This window comes from Camelina sativa, chromosome 16 (assembly GCF_030686135.1).
Source record: "Camelina sativa cultivar CO46 ecotype springtype chromosome 16, ASM3068613v1".
Classification (NCBI taxonomy): Eukaryota; Viridiplantae; Streptophyta; class Magnoliopsida; order Brassicales; family Brassicaceae; genus Camelina; species Camelina sativa.
This window is the reverse complement of record NC_141895.1, coordinates 3,233,893-3,256,846: the sequence shown is the minus strand read 5'-3', so window position 1 is coordinate 3,256,846 and position 22,954 is coordinate 3,233,893. Positions and strand designations below refer to the sequence as shown.

The following is a 22,954-nucleotide window of genomic DNA, read 5'->3' as shown; positions in this document are numbered from 1 at the left end:
AATTAATATAGATATTTAGAAGATTTATTTCATATTAAAAAAAAAATTCTCCTATCATCTTTATTGATTTTAAAATTTAAATGTAGTGAATCATCATATAATACATAAAGTTAATAAAAATGTATATTTTTCTACATATATTGTGATTTGAATTTTTTTAAAACGAACATATATTACTCAATTAATATAAAAAGTGTGTGTTCAACATACATATATAGTAAATTTACCATATATAATAATTTATAGAATTTCAAGAAGTTTACAATTTATAACTGATATATCTAAATTTAATAAAAAGTTTAAAATTATGAATATTTAAACATTAAATTTTCAAAATAACACAAACGAGTTATAATAAATAACAGGTTATATAACATTACATGATTGAATTGATAATACTAAAAAATAAAATATTATTATTATGATACTTCAATATGAGTCAAATCTTTATTTTACTATTTTAACAACACAAATATAAAATATACAAATATAAAATATGTCGAATCAAACTGATTTAGTTAATATTGTATTAAACAAAAAGTGTTATTGTGGTATACCATCAATTATATGATAAATCATTAAAATTAACAAAAAAAAATAAAAGGTGTACTGCCCGTGATAATCTAGTTTAATTTACTCTAATAACAGCGACTCCTCCACTCACCAAACTAAAAAAAAAAAAAAAAACTCACAATTTCGTAACTCTTATAATTGTCACCTTTACCTTGTTTTAATTGCTAAAATTAATGGCTAAAATAACACAACAAATTCGAGTGGAAGAAGAAGAGTCAAATTCAGAGTCTCCGAATCCATTTGATTCGAACCCAGATCGGCGAATCTCGTATGGCGAAAGCACACGGCGGCGCTAAAGGCCGAACTGGCACCTCACGGAGGCGAGGCCGTAGACGTTTTCCGCCTCTTCGCAGTCTCTTCTGACCATCCATCCCCCAAAGGTTAAATCACAATTGCCCCTTGATTGGATCTTGCTTCATCGGCTGCAAAGTTTACACCTTTTTAGGCTCCTTTTTTCATATTTGGTATTGTTAAACTATTGCGAGTAGGAGGAACGAGTATTAGTAGTAGAGTTGGTTCTAGTTCTGGTGCTTTGAGTTGGTAGAGATAGCTTGCTTCATCTTAAATTAGTGATTTTTTGAGTTTGATTCTCCCTGCAGTTACAAGAAAGAATTGTGTCTCATGAGATTTTTCACAGTTGTTGTTTTCACTGATTATTTTGTTTGATGAGTAATCAATCGTCAGTTTAGGCTATAGTTTGTGCTTTTGTAGGCTACTGATCCTTGTTTATACAAGTTTTTTTGAGTTTTTGAGGTCTGACTTGTGTTGTGAGTTGACCATCTGGTTAACTTTGTTGTATGTGTTGTGTTTTTTTTTTACATATCTAATTCGGTTTATATGATTTCACCCTGGTGAATTCATGAAGGGTTGAGATAATGTTGTCCACAATTGCTTTTGTGATCATTGCTTCTTTACAATATTGTTTATTGTACAACTACTAGAGATCTCCTCCTCCACCTCTTTCCTCTTCTTCCTCATTGGTTGTTTCTGTTTTTATAAATGAAAATATTCCCTTTTGTCTCATAAAGATTCATGTTTTGAGATATTTTTTTTTTCTTGATGTTTTGTAAACTTCAAGAAGTAATCATTGAAAATATTTAAAATTTTGAATTGTTATTGGTTTAAAATTAAATAATATCTTTTTAGTCAAAGGAAAAAATATATTTAAACTCAGTAATCATTGTTTTCTTAAAATGTGTAAAAGTTTCTAAACATCAATCTTTTAGAGAGATACGGAAGTAGTTGTTTTCTTATACTTTTAATATTATAGGTTCAACGAACCTTTTGTTCTGTCTGCCCAGATCCATATTCTATCTCCTCCCACTGTCCTTGGAAATCCCAATGCCACCACCACCACCACCAAGTAGACCCTTTCTCTATATAATTCATCTTTTTATTGTTATTTAATATGTAACCCCCTTCAATTTAGGCTTTGATTCTAAGGCATTTTCTTTCCTGTGATCTGGGTTTTTGTGGGTCCAATTCTCTCTCTCTCTTGATTTCAACAACTTGGCAACTTCATTCAATCTCAAGTTCCAAAACAAGAGAGACAGAGAAAAAGAATTATTTATTTGGTGTGATGAGTTGGTTAGGTGATCCTCCAATTCCTATTGGCTATCAATCTATCCTCTTCTTCCATTTATACTCTCTTCAGAAACAACAAATCCAAAAAGGCAACAAAATAATAATACTGTCTAAATGCTTCTCTACTTTCTCATCACTTGTCTTTCTTTCTTTTTCTTTGCCAAGTCTCTATCCCTTCCTCCATGGGCATCTGAAACCAAAACCTTGCTCTCCTTCTACTTTACCAAGAATCCCTTTATGACCACCCTACATCAGACCAAACAAGATCTACCCCCTCCGGTGCTTGACCAAATGTCTGTCCTTGACCTCCCTGAGCTGGCTCTCGACTGCATTCTCGACCTTCTTCCACCTTCCGAACTCTGCAGCATGGCGAGGGTCTGTAGCTCCTTGAGAGAGAGATGTGTGAGTGATCATCTCTGGGAGAAACACTTGAAGGCCAAATGGGGCAAAATCCTTGGCCCTGCTGCTCTCAGACAGTGGCAATGTTATCTCTCTTCCACAGATCATCTTGTTTCTCCTCATCACCAAACTGGGCGTCTTGGTTTTGCCAAAATCATCTCTTTGTTTCGATCTCTTTCATCCGTCTTCCGAGATGATAAACAAAGGAGGGGATATGCATCTTCTCTGCCACTTGATTCCAGCATGAGCTGTTACCTCTCCCTTGAAACAGGTCGTTTTTGGTTCCCAGCTCAAGTTTACAACCGTGAGGTAATTAAAATTTATAAACTTAGTTGCTCCATCTAATGCTATATGGGTTTGATCAAAGTACTGAGAGCCTTATTTGGTGTAAGAGCAGAACGGGCATGTAGGCTTCATGTTGTCTTGCTATGATGCTGAGCTCAGCTATGATACTCACACTGATACTTTCCAAGCCAGGTATATAATATCTCATGTCCACATTTTGTCACAAACAAATTTTCTTATTTCTCATCAAAAGCTTTCATTTATGGGATTTTAGGTATCCACCACATGGTAGACGAGCAGCTGCGGTTGAAAAGGGTGTAACATGGGATAGACTGAGAGCAGCTCCCATTGATGCATCGCCTCATCATCTCCATGTGTCAGATTCGTTAAAAGAGTTGAGGCCTGGAGATCACATCGAGATCCAGTGGAGGAGGAACAAAGAGTTCCCATATGGTAAATATTATAACAACCTGTGATGCTTGTTGTTTGAACATCAATCTGATTCTGAAACAAGCTTGTGTGATGTCGTTGTGTAGGATGGTGGTATGGTGTTGTTGGCCACTTGGAATCCTGTGATGGAGATCTCAACCATTGTCATTGCCATTTTAATGGTGAGTTTCTCACTTCTCAGCATCATCTTCATCTTCTGTGGTTTAAAAAATGGAGTCTTGGTTGGTTGTTTTAAAATTGGCTTTCATATTCTATACTTTACTCATTGTCTTTGCTCATAAAGTCCATTAAATTCCCAAAACTTGGTTGAAAAGGGTGAACATTGAAGAGATCCAATTCAAGCAATGCCTTTTTCTTGTTAAACATTGGTCCCAAAAAGACAAATGATGATGATGATGGGATATGTCTTAATTTTCCTTGACATTTTGATAATGTATGTCTTCAGTTGATGTTGAAACCTCTACTTATGTCCTTATCGTTGGAATCTACAGTACTTATGGTGGTGGGGCACTACAATGATTTTTAGTCTCTTTATCACTCCAAAAAAATCTCTTCCTTTTCTCCTTTTGCTGGCACATTACATAACCACATAAAGTAGATTTCAATGAGAAAAGGATAATGTCTTGGTATTTCTCTCTGTCCACTTGCATATTGGTTTAACCTTAACCTCCCCACTGATCATATGGCATAAGCCATTTTCTATTGATTTTGTGTCATAAGGGTTTCTGTATTCATATGTTGTACTAAATGGCCAAGTGTTGATGAATGGTAAAAACAGAGATGGCAGTGTTGGAATTCAACCAGTACACAGTTGGCTCGAGGTGGAGAAGAACGATGATCATGAGAGATCATAAAGAGGAAGGTAACGAAGAAGACGGGTTCTATGGAGGAATCCGAAAGCTAAATGGTAAAGAAGAGATTGCAATGTGGAAGCATCATTGGCCTTGCTCCATCTTGGAGTAGTATGAAGAAGCTTTGCTTAAACAATTGGGGAAATAGATTAAGACACACACCATTACACGGAAGTGTGTGTGCTCTTTTATCCAATGTATGATACTATGATTGATCGTTAATTATTTGTTGGCGAAATAGTCAAAATACATGAAACTATTGCTGTCACAAGTTAGTTCGATTTGAAGTATATGGTGGTGTATAGGGTAAATTTAATACAATTGATTTGAATCATCAAATAACATTTTAAGGATTTAATCTTGTTGCTGCTTTCTACAATTTGATTATCTGGTATGCATTGGGGCTCATGGCTGATTAAGGTGATATAGACACCCCCCGGCTTGCTGTATAACGGCACGTCAGCACCTTTACCCGTTTACTTTGTTGTAAGATTGAAATCTTCTGCTGACCCGGGAATAACTATGGGAAGCAGCTAATTTAGAATCTCGAAAACAAAATCAATGAGGTAGCCAGCAGCAGAAACAAATAACGTTAGAAATAGCCATAGGTTATTTGGATCATTCATGTTCTTTTAATCTAGATGAAGTTTTGTCTCAGAGAATAAAGCCTTTTCTGATGAAAATGTTGGGAAGTTCTTGTTTTTCCTTCTTCTTAGTTGGTTTACCCACTAAGGACTTATAGAGAAGCGACCTGAAGGTGAGAGAGACCATCGAAAATTCGAAATGAAGGTGTAGGACAGTAGGACCTCTACTAGGTGACCACTTAAAGACCCATGTCAAAGGCAAAAGACACAAGGTCATCTCTACACGGCTTCTAGATTCAACGGAGTAAGAACATTAATAATATGGGTAAAAGTCAAAAACATCACCGAGTAAAAAATAGTCAAGTTAACATTTTGTAATGTTTATGGTCCTTTACCTAAATATAGAAACTTGTTTTAAAAAAACCACCGACACACCATAATTTTAATTTTTAGTGCAAGAGTCCGTCCATCAGAGAGTCTTCAAATCCCAAATCTCATTACTCTGCAACAGTTAAATCCCAGCTCAAAAAACCCAGATAGATCTCTCTGCTATGGCGAAGCACACGGCGGCGCTGAAAGTGGGACTGGCCTTACTGGCGCTGTGCATGATTGGTTACATACTTGGTCCGCCGCTCTACTGGCACCTCACTGAAGCTTTGGCTGTTTCAGCCACTTCTTGCTCTGCTTGCGTCTGTGATTGCTCTTCGCTTCCTCTTCTCACCATCCCCACAGGTAATTTCATTATTGCCCTTGATTGGATCTTGCTTCATCGTCTCTAAAGTTTACAGATTTAAGCTGAGAGAATTAGCAAATTTAGTACCTTTTAATAGTTGGGTTTTAAGTTTTGGTTCTTTTGGTGCTTGAGTTGCTAGATCGCATGCTTCAGCTTGATTAAGGAAGGATTGAGTTTGAAATCTCAATGCAGATAGACTATTGTGCTCGCTATGTTTTAGCTGTGTAGATCTACAAAAATTGTGGCTCTTGAGATCATAAGCTGATCACTGATTACTTACCAAACCAAAATAATTGAAGAAACAACACAGTGATCTGAGGCTATAGTTTGGATCATAGAGATTTGAAGTTTGTAGGTTACTGTTCTTGTTTTAGCAAATTAGTTACCAAGTTTGAGTCTTTGAGGTATGACTTGTGGTGTGGTTGAGCATGTGGTTTACTTGTTGTGGCTGTCGTGGTGATGTCTAATTACAGTGTAGGCTTTATGTTTTTATGATTCACTCTAATGAATGTATGGTAGTTGAAACTATTGTCCTGTGTATTTTTCGGAGGTACCAAAAACGAAACGCCTAACACGGTTTACCTGTTTTGGATTTATTGCAGGACTCAGCAATGGTTCATTCGCCGGTGAGTTTCTTTGACATTGGATTCATCAGTTTTTAAGCGTCACTTTATCATACTTAGCATTAGATGCCTGTCAAACCCAGAAGAATGTTCTTGACTCTATTTTAAGTATACGAGTGTATTAAGAACATCTTGTTCTTTCTTTTTGATGTGCAGATTGTGCAAAGCGTGATCCAGAGGTGAACGAAGACACAGAGAAGAACTATGCCGAACTTTTAACAGAGGAACTGAAGCAACGTGAAGCAGCATCGATGGAGAAACACAAACGAGTAGACACAGGTCTGCTAGAGGCCAAGAAGGTAACATCATCTTACCAAAAGGAGGCAGATAAGTGTAACTCAGGTATGGAGACTTGTGAAGAAGCAAGAGAGAAGTCGGAAAAAGCACTTGTGGAGCAGAAGAAGCTGACTTCAATGTGGGAACTAAGAGCTCGTCAGAAAGGATACAAAGATGGAGCCAAGTCGACTGTTAAATCCAAAAGCAGCGCTCAGGCTTCTTAAGGGCACACCCAAGCTTTTGTTCTCTTATCACACGAAACGACAGAGAGTTTGAGGTTCATTGTAACTGTGAATTTGATTTATACTACTGTATTTAGTTTTCTGATGGAGATAAATCATTCAGATGGAATTGAAACATTGTACCAAAACGACAAACGATTAATGGATTTTGAACAAAGTTACTACACACAATCAAGTCATTACATTAAACTACAAACACAACTTATTACGCTTAGCATTAAGCTCAAGGAGCTCTTGAAACACTCGGCTGTTCTTCTTGGTCTCTCTTCACTCAGGCAAGGTGTATTGTTAGATCATCCAAGGCTTGAGAGCCAACGAGGCTGAGATTGTGCTCATTCGCTAAATGCAGCAAACAGATGAAACATAGATGTGGTGAGATGTCTTGGGTGGAACCAGCCGCTTGGCAATCATCGGGAAAGCTAGCCAGTATCTCCTTGAAAGATCTACTTTCAAGTGGTCCTTGTTGGTGTTCTTCATCCTGCCACAATCAGATATCTGTCAAGTTCAGAAATAATGCTACAACAGAAAAAGATGCTATATTTAGGGTGTGGAAGTATATTAAATTGTGCACTAAACATGTATATCTTGACAAAAGATGACCAATGTGAATTACAATTATGTGTCACAGAGCTAATAAGAGAGTTTATTAGAGTGGACATAGGAAAATGCATAAAGAAAGCAGGAACTATATTTATGTTAGTTGAACCTGAATTGGTGGTTCAGGAGATTCTTGAAGACACTCCCAAAGAGTTTCCTTTAGCACTTGCACATCAACTTGTTTTGAAGCTTTATCGTATTGGACCTCAATTTTGTTGACCTAGAGCATGAATTGTGTAGGAAAATTACAATAATGTTTCAGTGCTAGCCACAGATAAGCTACAAATGATTTGTAAGGGCATAAGCATTTAGATCAATATTCATACCTGGCGTGGCTGAGAGATCAATGAGTTAGTAGTATCTTCTGCATCACTTTGATCATTTCCATTAACAAATGGGCCATCATCATATACATTATCATCTCCCCATGAATCCGCATGTTCGTAATCATCAAACTGCTGCTTTGAATTCTCACCTGGATTATGCACATAACAAAAAAAGTGTAAAACAGCTTTCAGAGGTAATTTGTTGAAAAACCAGTTTATTTGTAAAGGAAATTCTATATCAGTACAGATAACAAAGACGTTGGAAAATGCCTCATAAACTATCAGTGACAATTATCATAATTACTGGATTTGTACCTGCGCATTTTCTTTTTCTCCTCCCAAGGCACTGTAACCATTCAGAAGATTAACTTCAGAAAAGATGATACACAATGAAGAAAGAAAATATATAAAAACCAATAGCAATATAGTGACTGGATCTGAGTTTAGTATAGCCATACCATCACATTCGGTAGTAGAAATAGCTTTATTAGATTCTCAGGTTGATAATGGCAATCCTCTGGAAGCTTTGTTTGACAAGGAGCTCTACTTGCTGGGAGAAGTAAATACTTCGGGTTTTTTGGAGGGGCAAAAATATCAGGCATTTCTTCCTCCAAAACTTTTGTAAAATCTAGTACAGGCTCTGCTTGCTTTTTCTTCCTGGTTTTCTTCGCTGGTGGAGAAGATTTGTTTTCTGAAGCAGTATGATCATCTGGACCTGCAAAAGAGTCCAGATAAAGGAAACCCTAGGAAAAACTAGATAACCAAGAGGGCCTGTGCTATTGCTTCAATGTGGAGATATAAGCACATACCTTTTGTTTTCCGATACTTCCAGTGATCAGGACCTGCCCAAGAATTTTGCTTAGATGTTATTCCCAACGACAAGAAGAGATAGTCATCAACATTCTCAAATCTGTCATCTGAATCTAGGTCTTGCAGTGAGGCTGGTTCAACTTCCTGCAAAATGAAAACATCAGCATCAGGTTTTCACTTTTCAGTACCAAAGAAAGCCCATTGTAAAACAAGTGAAAATTAGAGGAGTGATGGTAATAACCTCATGAAAATTTGAATATGTTGGTTCTGCATCGTTGAGGCCAGAGTTTTCATCAACATCACCAGACTGACCCTCATAATCAAAAGAAGTTCCAAAGTTATCATATCCTTCATCATCGTCGGCATAGCTAGCTTCATTAGTATGTGAAATATCAAAAGACTCAGTCGTCTGACCACAAGAAAACGTATCAGGTTGTCTTTGATTTTCTTCATCAAATTGATTGATTATTGCCCGAAGAGAAGGTACAATCTCATCCTTATTTCGCATGTTTAGCACCATTTGCTCCACACACTCTACAAATTTAACCACGACATTAGAGACAGAATAATGCAACAAAACATGTACAATGATACAGCAGAGCATATCAGCCAATAAAGCCAGACCTTTAGCAAATGATAGATCAATTGTTTCTGATTTATCATGCTGCTTTGCAGACGAAACAAGCTTTCCAGGGAGTTCTTGTGAATCAAATAGAACTTGACATCCTCCATAGACTCCTAAGTTGTTTAGCAGTAGACCCTTTGCTCCACCTTCATCAAACTGTGCTGAAGTTTGATGATAAAGGGGATCCACTGCAAATGCCACTGAAAGAAAAAAAAGGACATAACATTATCATACAAAACTTACTTTTCACAGCCTAACAAAGGGAGTAATGTTAAGCTAAGCAATTACCATCGAACTTCTTCACATTAAGGGCTTCAAAGGATGGTTCCAGTGTGGATAAAGGCGATAACTGCAAGTTCGAAACTCATCAGTAAGTAGTTTCATCAACAATAACAAGAATCGGGATTTCTGTTCGAACTACCTTTTTCTCTGTCTGTTTCTTTTGGTTAGTCTCATTTCCTACCGCACCAGCAACATCCTCATTATCTAGGTTCGAGAAGAAACAACAGAAAAAAAAGGAAATAACATAAGATATAACTTTACTTGCAGTACTATCTTTAGAAATTAGAGCTGAAGAAACTTAAAGATTTAATACACTGCGTAGCCAATAATTGTAGTTCTTCAGCTGTCTCCTTTTATAATCAATCAACAGTAACTTAAATTCTCATATAGAAGTCAAACACTAAGAAACATATTCATATGTATATATCCCAAGACTAGTTTGGCAAACCAAAGTAACCAATATCAGTGTATAAGCAGATCCAAAAAAAAAAAAAAAAAAAAAAAAAGATATTTGTTGTCTGTTAAAAGCTTTTGACTTGGAAATTTAACAAAGTGCTAAAGACATTTGTTAACTGTTTATGTGTGTAAGAGATCGATACCTCGGCTGTCATCTTGGCCAGCTCGAGTAATTCCACCCAAGACCTTGTAAGCCTCTGAATGAACCGAGTCTACCCTCATTGAGTAAATCTTAACTCCAGCTTCAAGAGTGCAACTTGCCTGCCTCGAAACGAACACAAATATTTATTAAACATGATTCTGAACTCTCAGTCTCTCTTTTTCGATTTATTGTGCATTCTTAAAAGTCTTACAAGCATTTTAAAAAAGAAAAGCCAAAGAAGAATGAAATCAAAAGCTTACCTTCTGAAAATTTGTCTCAGCATTGTTCTCATCTTCAACTTTGATAATCTCACAAAGATGGTCGATCAAATTCAACTCCCACGTATTCTTTTGATTAATTTTCTGTTTAACACATAACATAATTTAAAAAAAACTCAACAAGTCCCATCAACAAAAATTAATTAAAAAAAAAACTTTAAAATCCGTAAGAAATTGCAAGTCTAAACAAAGAGAGAAGACAGTTCGCTTACGTTTTCACTGGCCAATTTGATACAATTCTGAAACAACTCGAGAATTTGCTGTTTGTCAAAACACGGATCTGACTCCTGCTCAGGCTGCGGACCACGAGCGAAAAGAACAGACCTACGACGGCTAGCAGCAGCTCTAGCGGCGCGAGCTTGTTCCCGTTCGAACCTATCGTCGTTAGACCCCAAGAAGAAGGGACTAGTCGGCGCCTGGATTCGAGTCGCCATCGATGCAGCAGGTCTTTGCTTAGGGTTTGGAGTTAATGACTCATCCATTACAGAACTTTCTCGGCGGCTTCTTCTATATTGCTCGAACGCTTCAAGGACGACGAAAACGCGTCCGTTGGGTTTCAACAGAGCTTTGTGTGGATCCGAGAGAATTCAAAGTAATTTGGGGAATTAGGGATTTTGATTTTGATTTTATTTTTCCCTCTTCTTTACTTTTTGAATTTCAGTGACAACTGTTGAACACGAAATTACAAAATTAACCCTGTCCTCTATCGTAAGGGAGCCAGGTCCATCTCGTCAGAAACAATTGAAATTTAAATTACGTCCGGTCTTGGAACTGACAGTTCCGGTTGACGCTTGGTTTTGAGCTTAACCGATATGACAAATGACAATTTAATATTGTATATTTAACGGAATTCAAACCTATTAAAGCAAAACTCATAAAAGTAATCTAGAGAGTTGTTAATACAGAGATCAGCTTTGAGAAGCCATGTCAAAACATATTTTGATATTTTTCAGTCAAAGAGCACACTCTCTTATGATATAAAACCATGGATCATAGTACTGTGTGTTTTTAGACTGCATTCGCTGGTTTCACTTTCACATGTTAGGATGTCCGAAACCTCCAGGTGGTGGCATAGGCCTGAAACCATTATTAGCCATTGGAGGTGGTGGCGGTGGTAGTGCACCAGATGGAGGAGGTGGTGGCGGTTGACCTTGAGGCGGCGGCGGCGGTGGTGGTGGAAGACCATTGGCTCCAACAGCCGACTGAGGCTTGATTGGTTCTGGCTTGGTAGGTTTGAAATACACCTGCAGCTGTTTTATTATTACGAAGTTTCTTTGTCAGTATTTTGATTAATCAAAAACACAAAACTTATCCAATCTCAGTAGGAAAACAAACCAAGCTATGGGTTTGTGAGAATTATGATAAACAAGCACTTACAGTAAACATCTTGGAGTCTGGATCCCAGTGAGAGAAAAACTTTGGGGTTGATTTATCAACCTCTGTGCTAGGAACCTGAAACCGATGTTGAAACACAACCATCAATTATCAGCAAAACAAGTCAACTAAGATATGTTGAGCTACTAGAGCTTATCCCAGATGGCAAGTAAAAAAAGAAACATACCTTGAAAGCTATGATTTCATATGGTTCAGCTGCAAACAGGAGGTATTGATATCTCTTGTCATAAGGTTGAACTTTCTGCACACAAAAAAAAAAGAAAAGAAATAAAACTATTCAGAATGGAACGCCAGTGAAGGAAAAGGTAACATGACAATTGACATATAGACAAGGAGTTGTAACACCCACCTGCTCATAAGATGACATGAAACGATGTCTTGGCTTTAAGTTGTCCTCTATCTCAGGATATTCAATCTGCAAATCAAGGTTGACGAGAGAACAAAAACAGTGAGATTCAAGTCTCAAATGATGATGAATGAAGTTCAACAATAACAGTTAGATGCTTACCTGGAACAGAAGAGATCTTTGTTGTAGCTCGGGATCATACTGCTTCGTAACCCGATACCCTGGTCTACCAATTTTAACTGCAAGACCATACATAAAATGGAGTTACTAACAGAACCTTTAAAGCAATCAATTAAGCAAAATCTATCTACTCAGTAGCAAAGACATACAACCCGGCAACTAAATCAGTCCAGACTATAATAAATCACTTCTAGACCAATCACTTTCCCATTATATCCAATTCCAGGCCTAGGCAGATTTTAGCATACACAACGAGAATAACACTCTGTTTATAGAAAAGGTAAATCAAACATAAAATAACTTAATACCTGTTTTGCGAACTGAGACTTTACGCTTGAGTGGCTGCGGCTGAGTAGGAGCTTCCTTAGCCTCCCGAGCAGCTCTCTTTGCCAAGTTGGTCTGATGCCTCTTACCTTGAGTATGCGCCAAATAGTTTCCTTCGTTGTTATGTAGCGTTAGACATAGTTTACACTCATAGCTTCACAACATATAAGACAAAACCAAAGAGAACAAATCAGTGACATCTATAAAACCCTAATTTTTAAAATCACCAATCAAATTAAACACCAGAACTAATAAGTCATGCACACAAATGGATACACACTAGCAAATACATATATATCAGAACAAGAATGTAGATGAACTGCCAAATTCAAAAAAGCAAATTCTTAATTTCCTAGTTAACCATCCACGAAATGAATCTGCTACTCGTGTCTAATGTGCGGTACATACATAAACAGAAGAACATATACATCGAAACGCCAGAGTAAAAACGTCGTACCTTCCAAGATGATTTCGCATGAAATAGGGATCTTTAGCGAGGTCAATGGTTTCAAGAGCAAGACGACGGAGACGCTCACGGCGATCTATAGCCTCGTTTTGGCCGGAGGCGGCGCCTCCACTTCCAGGCTTCGAACCCCATTCTCTATCCATAGCTATCTAATACTTCAATCTAATTTCACGCTCGCTCCCAAAATCCTCGCTACCTCTTGCTCTCTCTCTCTCTCTCTCTCTCTCTCTCTCTCGATTGCTGAGACTGAGAGAATCCTCGGGAATTGGCAAATTTCTGGAGATTTGGTTCGCTACATAGAATGAAGATGGATCGAAGGGTGGGCGGTTCATCAGAGACCCTATTGTGGGCTGATGACAGTTTAAGGCCCAATATCTTGGCCCATGTCTGCTTCTATATCAAACAAAAAAAATTGTGATGCTTTTGACTTTTTTTCCTAAAAACGAAACTCCATTTAACAAAAAAAAAAAAAAAAATATATATATATATATATATATATATATATCGCTAATTTCCAGTTCTAATCTTTCTTATTCCATTAAAACTTAGGGCGTTGTTTTCTTTGCATTTAAAAATTATGGAATGCCTATATTAATGAAAACAAATTTCATTGTTAGAGTTCATATCTCTACTAGAGAAACCCATCTAAATTGATCAAAATTTAACTAATTATATAATTAATATTAAACTAATCAAAATAACTCACTAACAAGTTCAGGTCAAAGCTCCTCACATGTCTTCAAATTACAGAAATAAACTATTATAACGAAAACACATTAGACACGTAACATACGTTTGTCAGCTTGTGGATCGAGACGTATGTACGTAGTTCTTATAGTGATTGATTTACGAAAAAGAACTGTCATTGTTTTGATTTGATTGTGCATGTATTGGTAAAGTGATCACGTTGTGGTTTAGGTAACAAAAGATCGCTATAAACGACACACGTACCGTGTGAGTAAGGTAAGGAGAAGGAGTTTCGAGGATTTTTTGTTTAGTTTTGTCTTTTGTGGGCTGACTAGTGACTATTATGGCATAGTCTACGGGCCTCTTTAAGCTATTCAAGAAATTATTAAGAGCATAATAGACGACAAAAGTTCTAATTAAGTGGGTAAGCTCTTGGGGTTTGGGATCAAACTTTATATTGGTGGAAAATTTAACATGTTGGACTACGTCTCAGCACATTGAGATAAACTTTAGGGTCGTACTCTTTCTCAAGGTCATATGCTCAACCAATGTAAAGTTTGGAAAAAAAAAATATGTTATCAGGCCCGGCCAATAGGGGAAGCCACTGAAGCCAAAGATTCGAGCCTAAAATTTTGAAGGCCTTTTTCACTTAAAAATCTGTTAAACAAAAGGCCTTTTTTTTTTGTAGAATATGTATAAGGGTTTTTTTATTTAGATGTAAGAGGCATTTTCTATGTAAAAGGCCTTAAAATATCAAGTTTGACTTTTTATAGAAAATTTAAATCTTTTGTAATAAGTGAAAAGGGTACATTTTTAGATTTTTGTGTAGGGCACTCGTGAATATTGGGCCGGCACTGTATGTTATATTGGTGGAAAATTTAACGGGTGTATTTTACACATGCTCTAAAGATGTTTAAGGTAAAAGATTCAACTAGTTAGAAAAGATTCATCATATCAGGTAGATAATTTGTTTTTCTTTAATTAAATCATTATTTTATTTAGTTAGAAAAGATTCAACATATTAATGATTATAAGTTATTAATGCATTTAAATTTACATAGAGACTTGTAAAACCCCCTATTATCTTACAACATAAAATAAATATCTAAAACATATATTATATTTTGAAACGGAAAGAGTAATGCGTATTCTTTTAGTAGTCGCGCCACCAAAGTTGACGACTTGAAAACTATACTACTTTTTTTTGAAAAAGCAAAACTATACTATTTCAATGGCAAAAAAAAATCCCAGCGACACACCAAGACCAACGCGACAACAAAGTACTATAAAATCAGCACCTAAAAATTCATTATTTGTTGTTTTTTTTTTGTGTAAAAATTTTAAACATTTTTAGTTTTAGTTTTAATAGTTACTAACTTACGATGAATAATGAAAGTATTTGGACACTACAAGAAATAAGAATATTAATAACACCTTGAAACACTATCTTTATAATACGATAATGTTATTAAAAACGCTATTTCATCACCCGTGATAATAAGTTGGACCGGGCTTTTAATTCTTTTTAGTCGTGGTTGTTAGTTGAGCGACTAAGAAAAGAAAACGCCCATCTATAATTTTTGCATGGGCTTCTTCTCAAACCATTATCACAAATGAGTTTGCACTACAATATATCTCTAGCCGTTTAGATAAGCTTGAGGTTTATACTCATTAGGTCATTCCCTTTGAAAAAGTGAAAGAGAAGAGCCGAAGTCGCCGTCAGCCATGAAAAAACGGCGAAAAACCGTCTCGGAGGATCGTCTTACCATCACCCAACGCAATGCACGACCAGAGAACGAACGAGAAAACTCATCGCCACACATCCCAGTTGATCAAACCATCGACATAGTCTCGAGGCTGCAGGCGAAATCTGTAGCTGCATGTCGCTGCGTATCGAAGCTATGGGGCTCCACACTTCGCCTTCCCCATTTCAATGAGTTGTTCTTGACCAGATCTTTGGCTCGCCCGCAGCTATTGTTCGCCTTCCAAAAACACGGCAGGTTCTGTTTCTTCTCCTCCCCTCAACCTCAAAATCCGGATGAGAACTCTTCTCCCATAGTCGCTAATTATCATATGAGGCTCTCCTTTGATGGTGTTTTTTGTGAAATGAGTGAATCTATTCATGGCTTGGTCTGTCTTATTTATACTAAGGAGATCTCAAGGGGAAGGACGGAAACGGTGCCGGTGGTATGTAACCCTAGCACCGGTCAGTCCTTACCTTTACCCAAACTGACGACAAAGAGAGTTAAGGTGATAAGCTATTTGGGATATGATCCAGTTGATAAACAGTTCAAGGTATTGTCCATGACCAGGCGTCATGAAAATGCATGGGAGTGTGGTGAGCATCAAATTCTGACTTTAGGGACTGGAGAATTTTCGTGGAGAATGGTCGAGTGTCGCATATCTCATGATTTGCCTCGTAAAAGGATATGCATCGATGGTGTTTTGTATTATCCAGCTACTGATAGGTCTTCAAGGGATTGCATGATAGTTTGCTTTGATGTAAGGTCTGAAAGTTTTAAGTCTATTATAGTCGTGGAAGATGTCTATACAGGGTCGTGCCTAGACTCCCGGAGGCCTAAGGCAAAAAATAAAAATTTATATATTTTCGTGATCAAAAATGTTATAACTTATAACTAAAATTAGATATATTTTTTATAATAAATTATAGATAATTAGTACTTTGTTTTTAATCTATGAAAATAAAACTTTATGTTATATACTATAAATATATAATATTATACAATTTTTAAATCTATTTTCTTAATTAACACTTTATATCTACGAAAATACAATAATTTTTAAAAGTATATATTGTAAAATACTAGAGATAAATAGAGATACTTTTTAATATATTAAACAAATTTTTGAAACTTAAGAAAAAGAACATTGAAAATATATATTTTACTAATATATCAAATAATTATTTAAATTTGGGGACCAATTAGAAGGCCAATAAAATCTTAATATTAGGGGGCCTAAGGCAAATGCCTTTTTTTTAACTCATAGGCACGGCCCTGTGTCTATAGAGCAGCGCTTGATGGATATCTGATAGACTACAATGGTAAACTAGGTTTATATGAGTGTGATTTTGATTGGTTTTTTGATGGAAGTCTTGAGTTGCTTGTTCTAGAAGATGCCGAAAAGCAAGTATGGTCGAAGCATACATATTTATTTCCTCCTAATTTGTGGAAAGATATAGTGGGAACTGCCGAGGTACACTTTGTTGGAGTGACTCGAACAAATGAAGTTGTGTTCTGGATAGAACGTATGATGCCTTCATGCCTTCTCTACTGCAATATCGAGAGAAAGACGATCGTAAGAGTTGCACTCCATGGACTGGAAGCGGGTAAGAATCGTAAGGTTTACACCTGTCTAGACCATGTCGAGAACGTTAATCTTGAGCTACTGTTGTAGTTAAGACTTTGTTATTTATCTTTTGTACCAAAAGCTACTTTTATCTTTTGGTTCTCGTCAATTCCTATGGATGGGATCTTATGACTTTTGTAATAATACTACTTCATGTTTGTTTTTGGTTACATTATTTTTGGTTTTTTCAAAAAAACTATTGTTGTTTTGTTTTCTTCTCTACATGATTTTTTTTTTCTTTTTCAACTACACATTAATTAAAACATTCTTGTTCGTGGGTAAAAAATCTTTGATCATGATGAATGAATTGGGAAGAACAGAGGACATATACATAGTTCAACGTGACGACGTACTACGTACTTGTTTCTCAAAATCCTACTTTTAAAAAAAAATTAGGGATTAAAGAATCTCACCTTATAGGGGCTCCATGTTGGACTACGTACGTCTCAGCCCATTGAGATACTTTAGGGTCGTACTCTTTCTCAAGGTTGGCCTGGCCTCCTACAATCGTGGAAGTGTAGAGTACTCTTTCTAGGGTTCTAATCAAGCTGTATTGCCTGAATTAATCAAGCTGTTGGGGTTTGCATATGTACATTAGGTCTTTGTGCTCGTGGTGATGACCTGAAATTCTTTCACTTCTAATCAAAGATCTACCATCATCACAGCGAGCTTGCTTCTGAAGACAATTTCTAAACTGAAATTCAACCATCATCTCTAAACTTCTGAAGTTGTCTTTTAGTTGAATTTACCAAATCCATAGCATTTAAAATATCTTAATCTCTTCTTTGTAGCGCCATGGAATGATGGAAAAGTTCTCCGTGAGTCCTAAAAGATATATCATCATTTTCAAATCTATATACAAAATCAAAACTATGAAAGTACTCGAGGAGACTACATGCTTGAGGTCTTTTAAAGTCTTATGCACCTTCAGTCTCAATGTATTCAAACACTTCGACAATACATGAGAATAGCTCAATCAAATGCAATAGACTATTATAATGTGAATTCCAGCAGGTATTCAAATAAGAGCAACACTGAGAGAATCACCCACTGGACATGCTCTTAACATTTCTCGATATTTTTCAAAATAAAATTTTCAAAACTATAAAAACAAAAAAATCTTTTCATAAATTAATAATTTATCTTTATCTTTATCAATAAATAAAAATCTTTATAAATTAATAGAATTTTATAATGTTAACCTTATTAATTTATAGAGGTTTTCATGTACATGAATTCGTTATTTAGTTATGTTTGACTTTATATTTCTGTTCTTATTTCAGAATGCTAACTAGGAAAACAATTCGTCTTAACAAGTAACTGTATCGTACGTTACTGTTCGTTTTCTTCTTGGAATATTAATACAATATTTCATCATTTTGAATTAGCATACTTTCATCCAAAACAATCAATCCATTACCTAGTCGATGATTTAGTTATTCGAAATTTAGAAGCCTCGAAATTACTATAAAATATTATTTAGTTATCAAGTAATATATACATGCATGAAACCAATTTCATTTCGTTTAAACATGAACATCATTATTTACTAAACAAACTTTTCACTAGAAACAATATCATATCCTTAAGAATCCAGTTATTACAGTAGGGCATGTCTCTCATACGTAATCCAGTTATTACGCGTTTCGCCCATAACGTGTTACTACTTCTTCCACAAGAAACAAGGCCCTTGACTTCAGGTTTCTTGTTCCATCGTGATAATTCATCAAGGTGGAAGCTATTCTTAATAGCGAATCATTGTTAACTCTTACCACATTTATGAGTTATCCACATATAGGTCTAAGTCTTTGTCAGATCAGAACACCATATATACAACTATACAAGCATTCATAGACATATCGCAAATATTTATTTAAACCTTTAGAAACATATCCAAAAAACCACAAGAAAGCTCCTCCCATGGCGGAATCAAGCTCTTCTCTCCCTCCTCTTTGTGAAAAGATCTCATACAAAAGCTGTCTTCAAAGAGCTGCGGATCTCACGATTCTCGGCCTTCTCTTTTCTCTTCTCTTGCACCGAATCCTATATATGACCCAAAACGACAACGTTTGGCTTGTGGCTTTCCTTTGTGAATCTTGTTTCTCAATCGTATGGCTTCTTACGACCTGCATAAAATGGAGTCCTGCTGAAACTAAAACCTATCCAGATAGAATTGATGAAAGGTACCATTTCTTATAAAACTAAAACCATATATATTTTCACTGATATATATACAAATATTCTTATTAGCGTATATACAAATCATATACATGAACTTATCAAATTTGTATAAAGTCTTAACTAGCTGCTACGGAGCTCTTATTTTAATTATAAGAAAGATGTATTAATTATTTCTATGTTATCTTTCTATTTCTTTGAACTGCCTTAGAAATTGTTAATTTCAGGGTTCATGACCTTCCTTCGGTAGATATCTTCGTGCCCACAGCGGATCCGGTTCGAGAACCGCCAATTATCGTTGTGAACACCGTGCTTTCGCTGTTAGCTATAAATTATCCGACCAATAAACTAGCTTGCTATGTGTCGGACAATGGATGCTCGCCTCTCACTTACTTCTCTCTCAAGGAAGCTTCTAAGTTCGCAAAGATTTGGGTTCCGTTCTGCAAGAAATACAACGTTAGAGTTAGAGCTCCTTTTCGATATTTCTTAAACCCGCTAGCCACAACAAAGGGTTCTGAATTCAGTGGAGATTGGCAAATGACGAAGGTAATGATCGAGTTTGATTGTTATTTCCCGACTGCGTTTGTTTCTTAAAAGTAATACAAGAAGTTAGCTTTTATATTAAATGATCGCTCTGTTATTTCATATGTTATATATTGAGAAATTTCTTTATTCTTTTTGTGATAATATAAAGAGGGAGTACGAGAAGTTATGCCGGAAAGTGGAAATTGCCACCGGAGATTCCCATTGGTCGGATGCAGATGATGACTTTGAAGCTTTCTCAAACACAAAACCAAATGATCATTCAACAATAGTTAAGGTATTCCTTCATATTTCCAAAGAAAAAAAATCTCTAATCACGATAGTTATGCATAAAATAAAAGGGTTAATTATAACAATTACGAGAACTCTTGTTTTATGTGTGTATGTGAAGGTGATATGGGAAAATAAGGGAGGTGTGGGAGACGTAACAGAGGTCCCTCATTTTGTATACATTTCAAGAGAGAAAAGACCAAATTACCTTCATCACTATAAAGCTGGAGCCATGAATTTTCTGGTTACTACATTTCTGATCACTCTTTTGTAGTTTCAGAGTTGAGATCAGAGATTAGTTTCATTAAGCATACATTAGATTCAGAACATTACTTTCCATATGATTTAAACTCTAAGATCTTTTAGTAGTTAAGAGCTTCGTTAGAATATGATGATTACTACCCCTAGGGCCTATTACTAACTATCACTTGATGCGTCCAACTATATACAGTATATATATATATATAGTGCATATGCGTACAATGTTCCATGTGATATGGCTGCAATCAGTTTTTAAACATAGTCATTGCATATTCCATATTAGTTTTTGAAATGAAAGAGCAATTATGCATTATGTTTAGATATCTATATAAGATGTGTTAATTAAGCATGCATGTAAAAACGAAACGATCGTGATGACATTAACTAGTAGAATACATTTTCATGAATTATAATCATTAGCCTTTAAGTGTACTCTCAGAATTATGACAAACCGTATTAATACAACAACTATCAATGACGAAGATCGTAGTTGCTTGTAGTTGTTATTTTAATGAATCTGTGATGAGCGTAAGATGATGAATTTGAACAGGTAAGAGTGTCAGGCTTGATGACAAATGCACCATACATGTTGAATGTAGACTGCGACGTGTATGCAAATGAAGCCGATGTTGTGCGACAAGCTATGTGTGTATTTCTACAAGGATCATCGAATCCAAACCATTGTGCTTTTGTTCAATACCCTCAAGAGTCCTACGATTCAACCACCGATACACTCACCGTATTCCAATCAGTAAGATTTATCCTCTCCTTACTTTTTGCTTATAAAATTCAATCAATTCAATGTTATTTATCAATCTTGTTTTCTTTCTTCTCTTTGTTAAATTAGTTTATGGTAAGAGGACTTGCGGGAATCCAAGGACCAATATATTTGGGCTCAGGGTGCTTTCACACTAGAAGAGTTATGTACGGTTTATCGCCGGAAGATGTAGAAGCCAATGAAAGTCTTTCTTATCTTGCTACAAGTAAGAAATAAGAAAATATTCATAATCTTCACAAAGCATTACTTAAAAAAAAAAAAACATTCCATTAATATATTAAAAATCAACCTCTAATCGTCTCACGGTTGTCTCAAATTTTTAGTTTCTATTCACTAATTACATACTTGACTTTTTGTTATATCATTAAGGGGAGCTTTTGGCCGCGGATAGTTTGCCAAGAGGATTTGGGAATTCCAAAGAGATGGTGAAATCGGTGGTCGAGGCATTACAAAGAAAATCAAACCCCCAACATATCCTTACAAACTCCATAGAAGCGGCTCAAGAAGTGGGACATTGTGATTACGAGTATAAAACCAATTGGGGCAAAACCGTAGTTCCCTTCTAAATTAAATCTCATAAATCTTTATCGTCTAAAAACAATACATTATTATTATTTCAAAATACTAATAATAAATAATATTTTATTACATCATAGAAATAAATATACAAAATATCTATATAATGCGTTTTTGTTATTTATAAATCTTGCAGATTGGTTGGCTATACGATTCAGTGGCTGAAGATCTGAACACGAGTATCGACATCCATTCGAGAGGTTGGACTAGCTCATACGTTTCTCCTAATCCACCTGCATTTCTTGGATCTATGCCGGCAGAAGTATCGGAGGCGTTGCTCCAGCAGCGGCGATGGTTGACAGGATCGATGGAAGTCCTTTTCAACAAGCAAAGTCCGTTGCTAGGAATGTTTCGTCGTAAATTAAGATTCCGACAGCGACTAGCTTATCTTTGTGTTCTCGTTTGTCTGAGGTCAATCCCTGAGCTATTTTATTGTCTCTTGCCTGCTTATTGCCTACTCCACAACTCTGTCTTGTTTCCCAAGGTGGCGCTCTCTCTCACTCATTCTTAAGTTTAATATTATTTTTTTTGGTTTAAATAATGAAGTTCAGTTTTCTTTCTTATACTACTAATTAACTTAGAGGGAAAAGTTTAATGTTTTTATTCTTTCTATTTATGCATTTAGGGACCTTGTGTAGGCATAATAATCACACTTCTTGGGATGCACTCTCTCTATACTCTATGGGAATTTATGAGCCTCGGTTATTCCATACAATCGTGGTTGGTCTCCCAGTCACTTTGGAGAATAATAGCGACTAGTAGTTGGTTATTTAGCATCTTTGATATCACTCTCAAGCTTTTTGGAATCTCGAAGACGGTGTTCATAATCACTAAAAAGACTATGAGCGAGACTATAGAAGGATCTGGACTTAGACCATCTCAAGGAGAAGATGATGGTCCAAACTCAGGTAAATTTGAATTTGATGGCTCAGTCTATTTCTTGCCTGGCACATTTATTGTGTTGGTGAATCTAGCGGCTCTAGCCGTTTTTTCGGTGGGTTATAGTCTCGGTAATCCGGGTTTGGCAGAGGCTTGTGGATGTATTTTGGTGGTTATTTTGTTCTTTCCATTTCTAAAAGGTTTGTTTGAGAAGGGAAAATATGGCATCCCATTGTCTACTCTTTGTAAAGCTGCCTTTTTAGCTGTTTTATTTGTTGTTTTCTCTTTGGGAAAGTGATATGGGGTTGTTATGAAAATAAGTTAACTTTATACATTGACCCACTTAATAATATGCAACTAGGTTTTATCCCGTGGTACACCACGGGTCTATTATTTTGTTGATATGATACTGTAATAGTTTAGTGGTGCTTGTAGTCGATGGTGAATTACATATATATATATATATATATATATATATTGTTAACGATTGTAGATAGGTTTTGTATAAATTTTTGATTCGCAAGTTTAGAATATACATTTTCTGATTTGGTTAGTTATGATTTAGGAATGAATGATATGACATATT

At 36.0% G+C, this 22,954-nt stretch overlaps 5 protein-coding genes and 1 pseudogene across 5 annotated transcripts; 4 read left to right on the top strand and 2 right to left on the bottom strand.

Moving 5' to 3' along the window:
* Positions 1-606: 606 nt before the first annotated feature.
* On the top strand, positions 607-4,504 carry LOC104749604 (F-box protein At2g32560). The gene is made up of 5 exons (XM_010471271.3): positions 607-2,865; positions 2,954-3,033; positions 3,116-3,294; positions 3,378-3,452; positions 4,070-4,504. Exons 1-5 carry the CDS (start codon positions 2,272-2,274, stop codon positions 4,252-4,254), a joined length of 1,113 nt encoding a protein of 370 aa, XP_010469573.2. The 5' UTR covers positions 607-2,271; the 3' UTR covers positions 4,255-4,504.
* A 505-nt stretch (positions 4,505-5,009) lies between these two features.
* LOC104749602 (uncharacterized) lies at positions 5,010-6,766 on the top strand. Its single transcript, XM_010471267.3, has 3 exons — positions 5,010-5,458; positions 6,062-6,085; positions 6,239-6,766. Exons 1-3 carry the CDS (start codon positions 5,278-5,280, stop codon positions 6,580-6,582), a joined length of 549 nt encoding a protein of 182 aa, XP_010469569.1. The 5' UTR covers positions 5,010-5,277; the 3' UTR covers positions 6,583-6,766.
* Positions 6,718-10,826, bottom strand: LOC104749603 (condensin complex subunit 2). The gene is made up of 13 exons (XM_010471268.3): positions 10,329-10,826; positions 10,099-10,200; positions 9,840-9,957; positions 9,380-9,444; positions 9,247-9,307; positions 8,958-9,158; positions 8,575-8,867; positions 8,333-8,477; positions 7,982-8,238; positions 7,839-7,869; positions 7,524-7,672; positions 7,307-7,417; positions 6,718-7,078 (listed from the first exon to the last, which is right to left on the bottom strand). The coding sequence occupies exons 1-13, from the start codon at positions 10,596-10,598 to the stop codon at positions 6,872-6,874; spliced, it is 2,010 nt and encodes a 669-aa protein (XP_010469570.2). The 5' UTR covers positions 10,599-10,826; the 3' UTR covers positions 6,718-6,871.
* A 103-nt stretch (positions 10,827-10,929) lies between these two features.
* LOC109124438 (uncharacterized) lies at positions 10,930-13,160 on the bottom strand. Its single transcript, XM_010471266.2, has 7 exons — positions 12,819-13,160; positions 12,346-12,515; positions 12,020-12,096; positions 11,861-11,926; positions 11,678-11,752; positions 11,494-11,568; positions 10,930-11,366 (listed from the first exon to the last, which is right to left on the bottom strand). The coding sequence occupies exons 1-7, from the start codon at positions 12,968-12,970 to the stop codon at positions 11,151-11,153; spliced, it is 831 nt and encodes a 276-aa protein (XP_010469568.1). The 5' UTR covers positions 12,971-13,160; the 3' UTR covers positions 10,930-11,150.
* A 2,043-nt stretch (positions 13,161-15,203) lies between these two features.
* LOC104753319 (F-box protein At5g65850 pseudogene) lies at positions 15,204-16,931 on the top strand (annotated as a pseudogene).
* Positions 16,932-18,735: 1,804 nt separating this feature from the next.
* LOC104753318 (cellulose synthase-like protein B2) lies at positions 18,736-22,700 on the top strand. Its single transcript, XM_087493125.1, has 9 exons — positions 18,736-19,066; positions 19,289-19,607; positions 19,756-19,881; positions 19,996-20,118; positions 20,686-20,886; positions 20,983-21,118; positions 21,283-21,464; positions 21,626-21,973; positions 22,115-22,700. Exons 1-9 carry the CDS (start codon positions 18,804-18,806, stop codon positions 22,664-22,666), a joined length of 2,250 nt encoding a protein of 749 aa, XP_087349251.1. The 5' UTR covers positions 18,736-18,803; the 3' UTR covers positions 22,667-22,700.
* The last annotated feature ends 254 nt before the right edge of the window (positions 22,701-22,954 follow it).

What these genes read in the sequence shown, in the direction of transcription:
- LOC104749604 (XM_010471271.3), top strand. Translation starts at nt 2,272, where the DNA reads ATGCTTCTCTACTTTCTCATCACTTGTCTTTCTTTCTTTTTCTTTGCC. An exon ending in CTCAAGTTTACAACCGTGAG is followed by an intron (nt 2,866 to 2,953) that starts GTAATTAAAATT and finishes GTGTAAGAGCAG; the next exon opens with AACGGGCATGTAGGCTTCAT. An exon ending in TTGTCATTGCCATTTTAATG is followed by an intron (nt 3,453 to 4,069) that starts GTGAGTTTCTCA and finishes TGGTAAAAACAG; the next exon opens with AGATGGCAGTGTTGGAATTC.
- LOC104749602 (XM_010471267.3), top strand. Translation starts at nt 5,278, where the DNA reads ATGGCGAAGCACACGGCGGCGCTGAAAGTGGGACTGGCCTTACTGGCG. An exon ending in TCTTCTCACCATCCCCACAG is followed by an intron (nt 5,459 to 6,061) that starts GTAATTTCATTA and finishes GATTTATTGCAG; the next exon opens with GACTCAGCAATGGTTCATTC. An exon ending in CAGCAATGGTTCATTCGCCG is followed by an intron (nt 6,086 to 6,238) that starts GTGAGTTTCTTT and finishes TTTGATGTGCAG; the next exon opens with ATTGTGCAAAGCGTGATCCA.
- LOC104749603 (XM_010471268.3), bottom strand. Translation starts at nt 10,598, where the DNA reads ATGGATGAGTCATTAACTCCAAACCCTAAGCAAAGACCTGCTGCATCG. An exon ending in TCAAATTGGCCAGTGAAAAC is followed by an intron (nt 10,201 to 10,328) that starts GTAAGCGAACTG and finishes TGTGTTAAACAG; the next exon opens with AAAATTAATCAAAAGAATAC. An exon ending in CATATTCAAATTTTCATGAG is followed by an intron (nt 8,478 to 8,574) that starts GTTATTACCATC and finishes TTCATTTTGCAG; the next exon opens with GAAGTTGAACCAGCCTCACT.
- LOC109124438 (XM_010471266.2), bottom strand. Translation starts at nt 12,970, where the DNA reads ATGGATAGAGAATGGGGTTCGAAGCCTGGAAGTGGAGGCGCCGCCTCC. An exon ending in ATGCGAAATCATCTTGGAAG is followed by an intron (nt 12,516 to 12,818) that starts GTACGACGTTTT and finishes TATGTTGTGAAG; the next exon opens with CTATGAGTGTAAACTATGTC. An exon ending in TCATGTCATCTTATGAGCAG is followed by an intron (nt 11,753 to 11,860) that starts GTGGGTGTTACA and finishes TTTTGTGTGCAG; the next exon opens with AAAGTTCAACCTTATGACAA.
- LOC104753318 (XM_087493125.1), top strand. Translation starts at nt 18,804, where the DNA reads ATGGCGGAATCAAGCTCTTCTCTCCCTCCTCTTTGTGAAAAGATCTCA. An exon ending in CACTCACCGTATTCCAATCA is followed by an intron (nt 20,887 to 20,982) that starts GTAAGATTTATC and finishes TTGTTAAATTAG; the next exon opens with TTTATGGTAAGAGGACTTGC. An exon ending in AAACCAATTGGGGCAAAACC is followed by an intron (nt 21,465 to 21,625) that starts GTAGTTCCCTTC and finishes TAAATCTTGCAG; the next exon opens with ATTGGTTGGCTATACGATTC.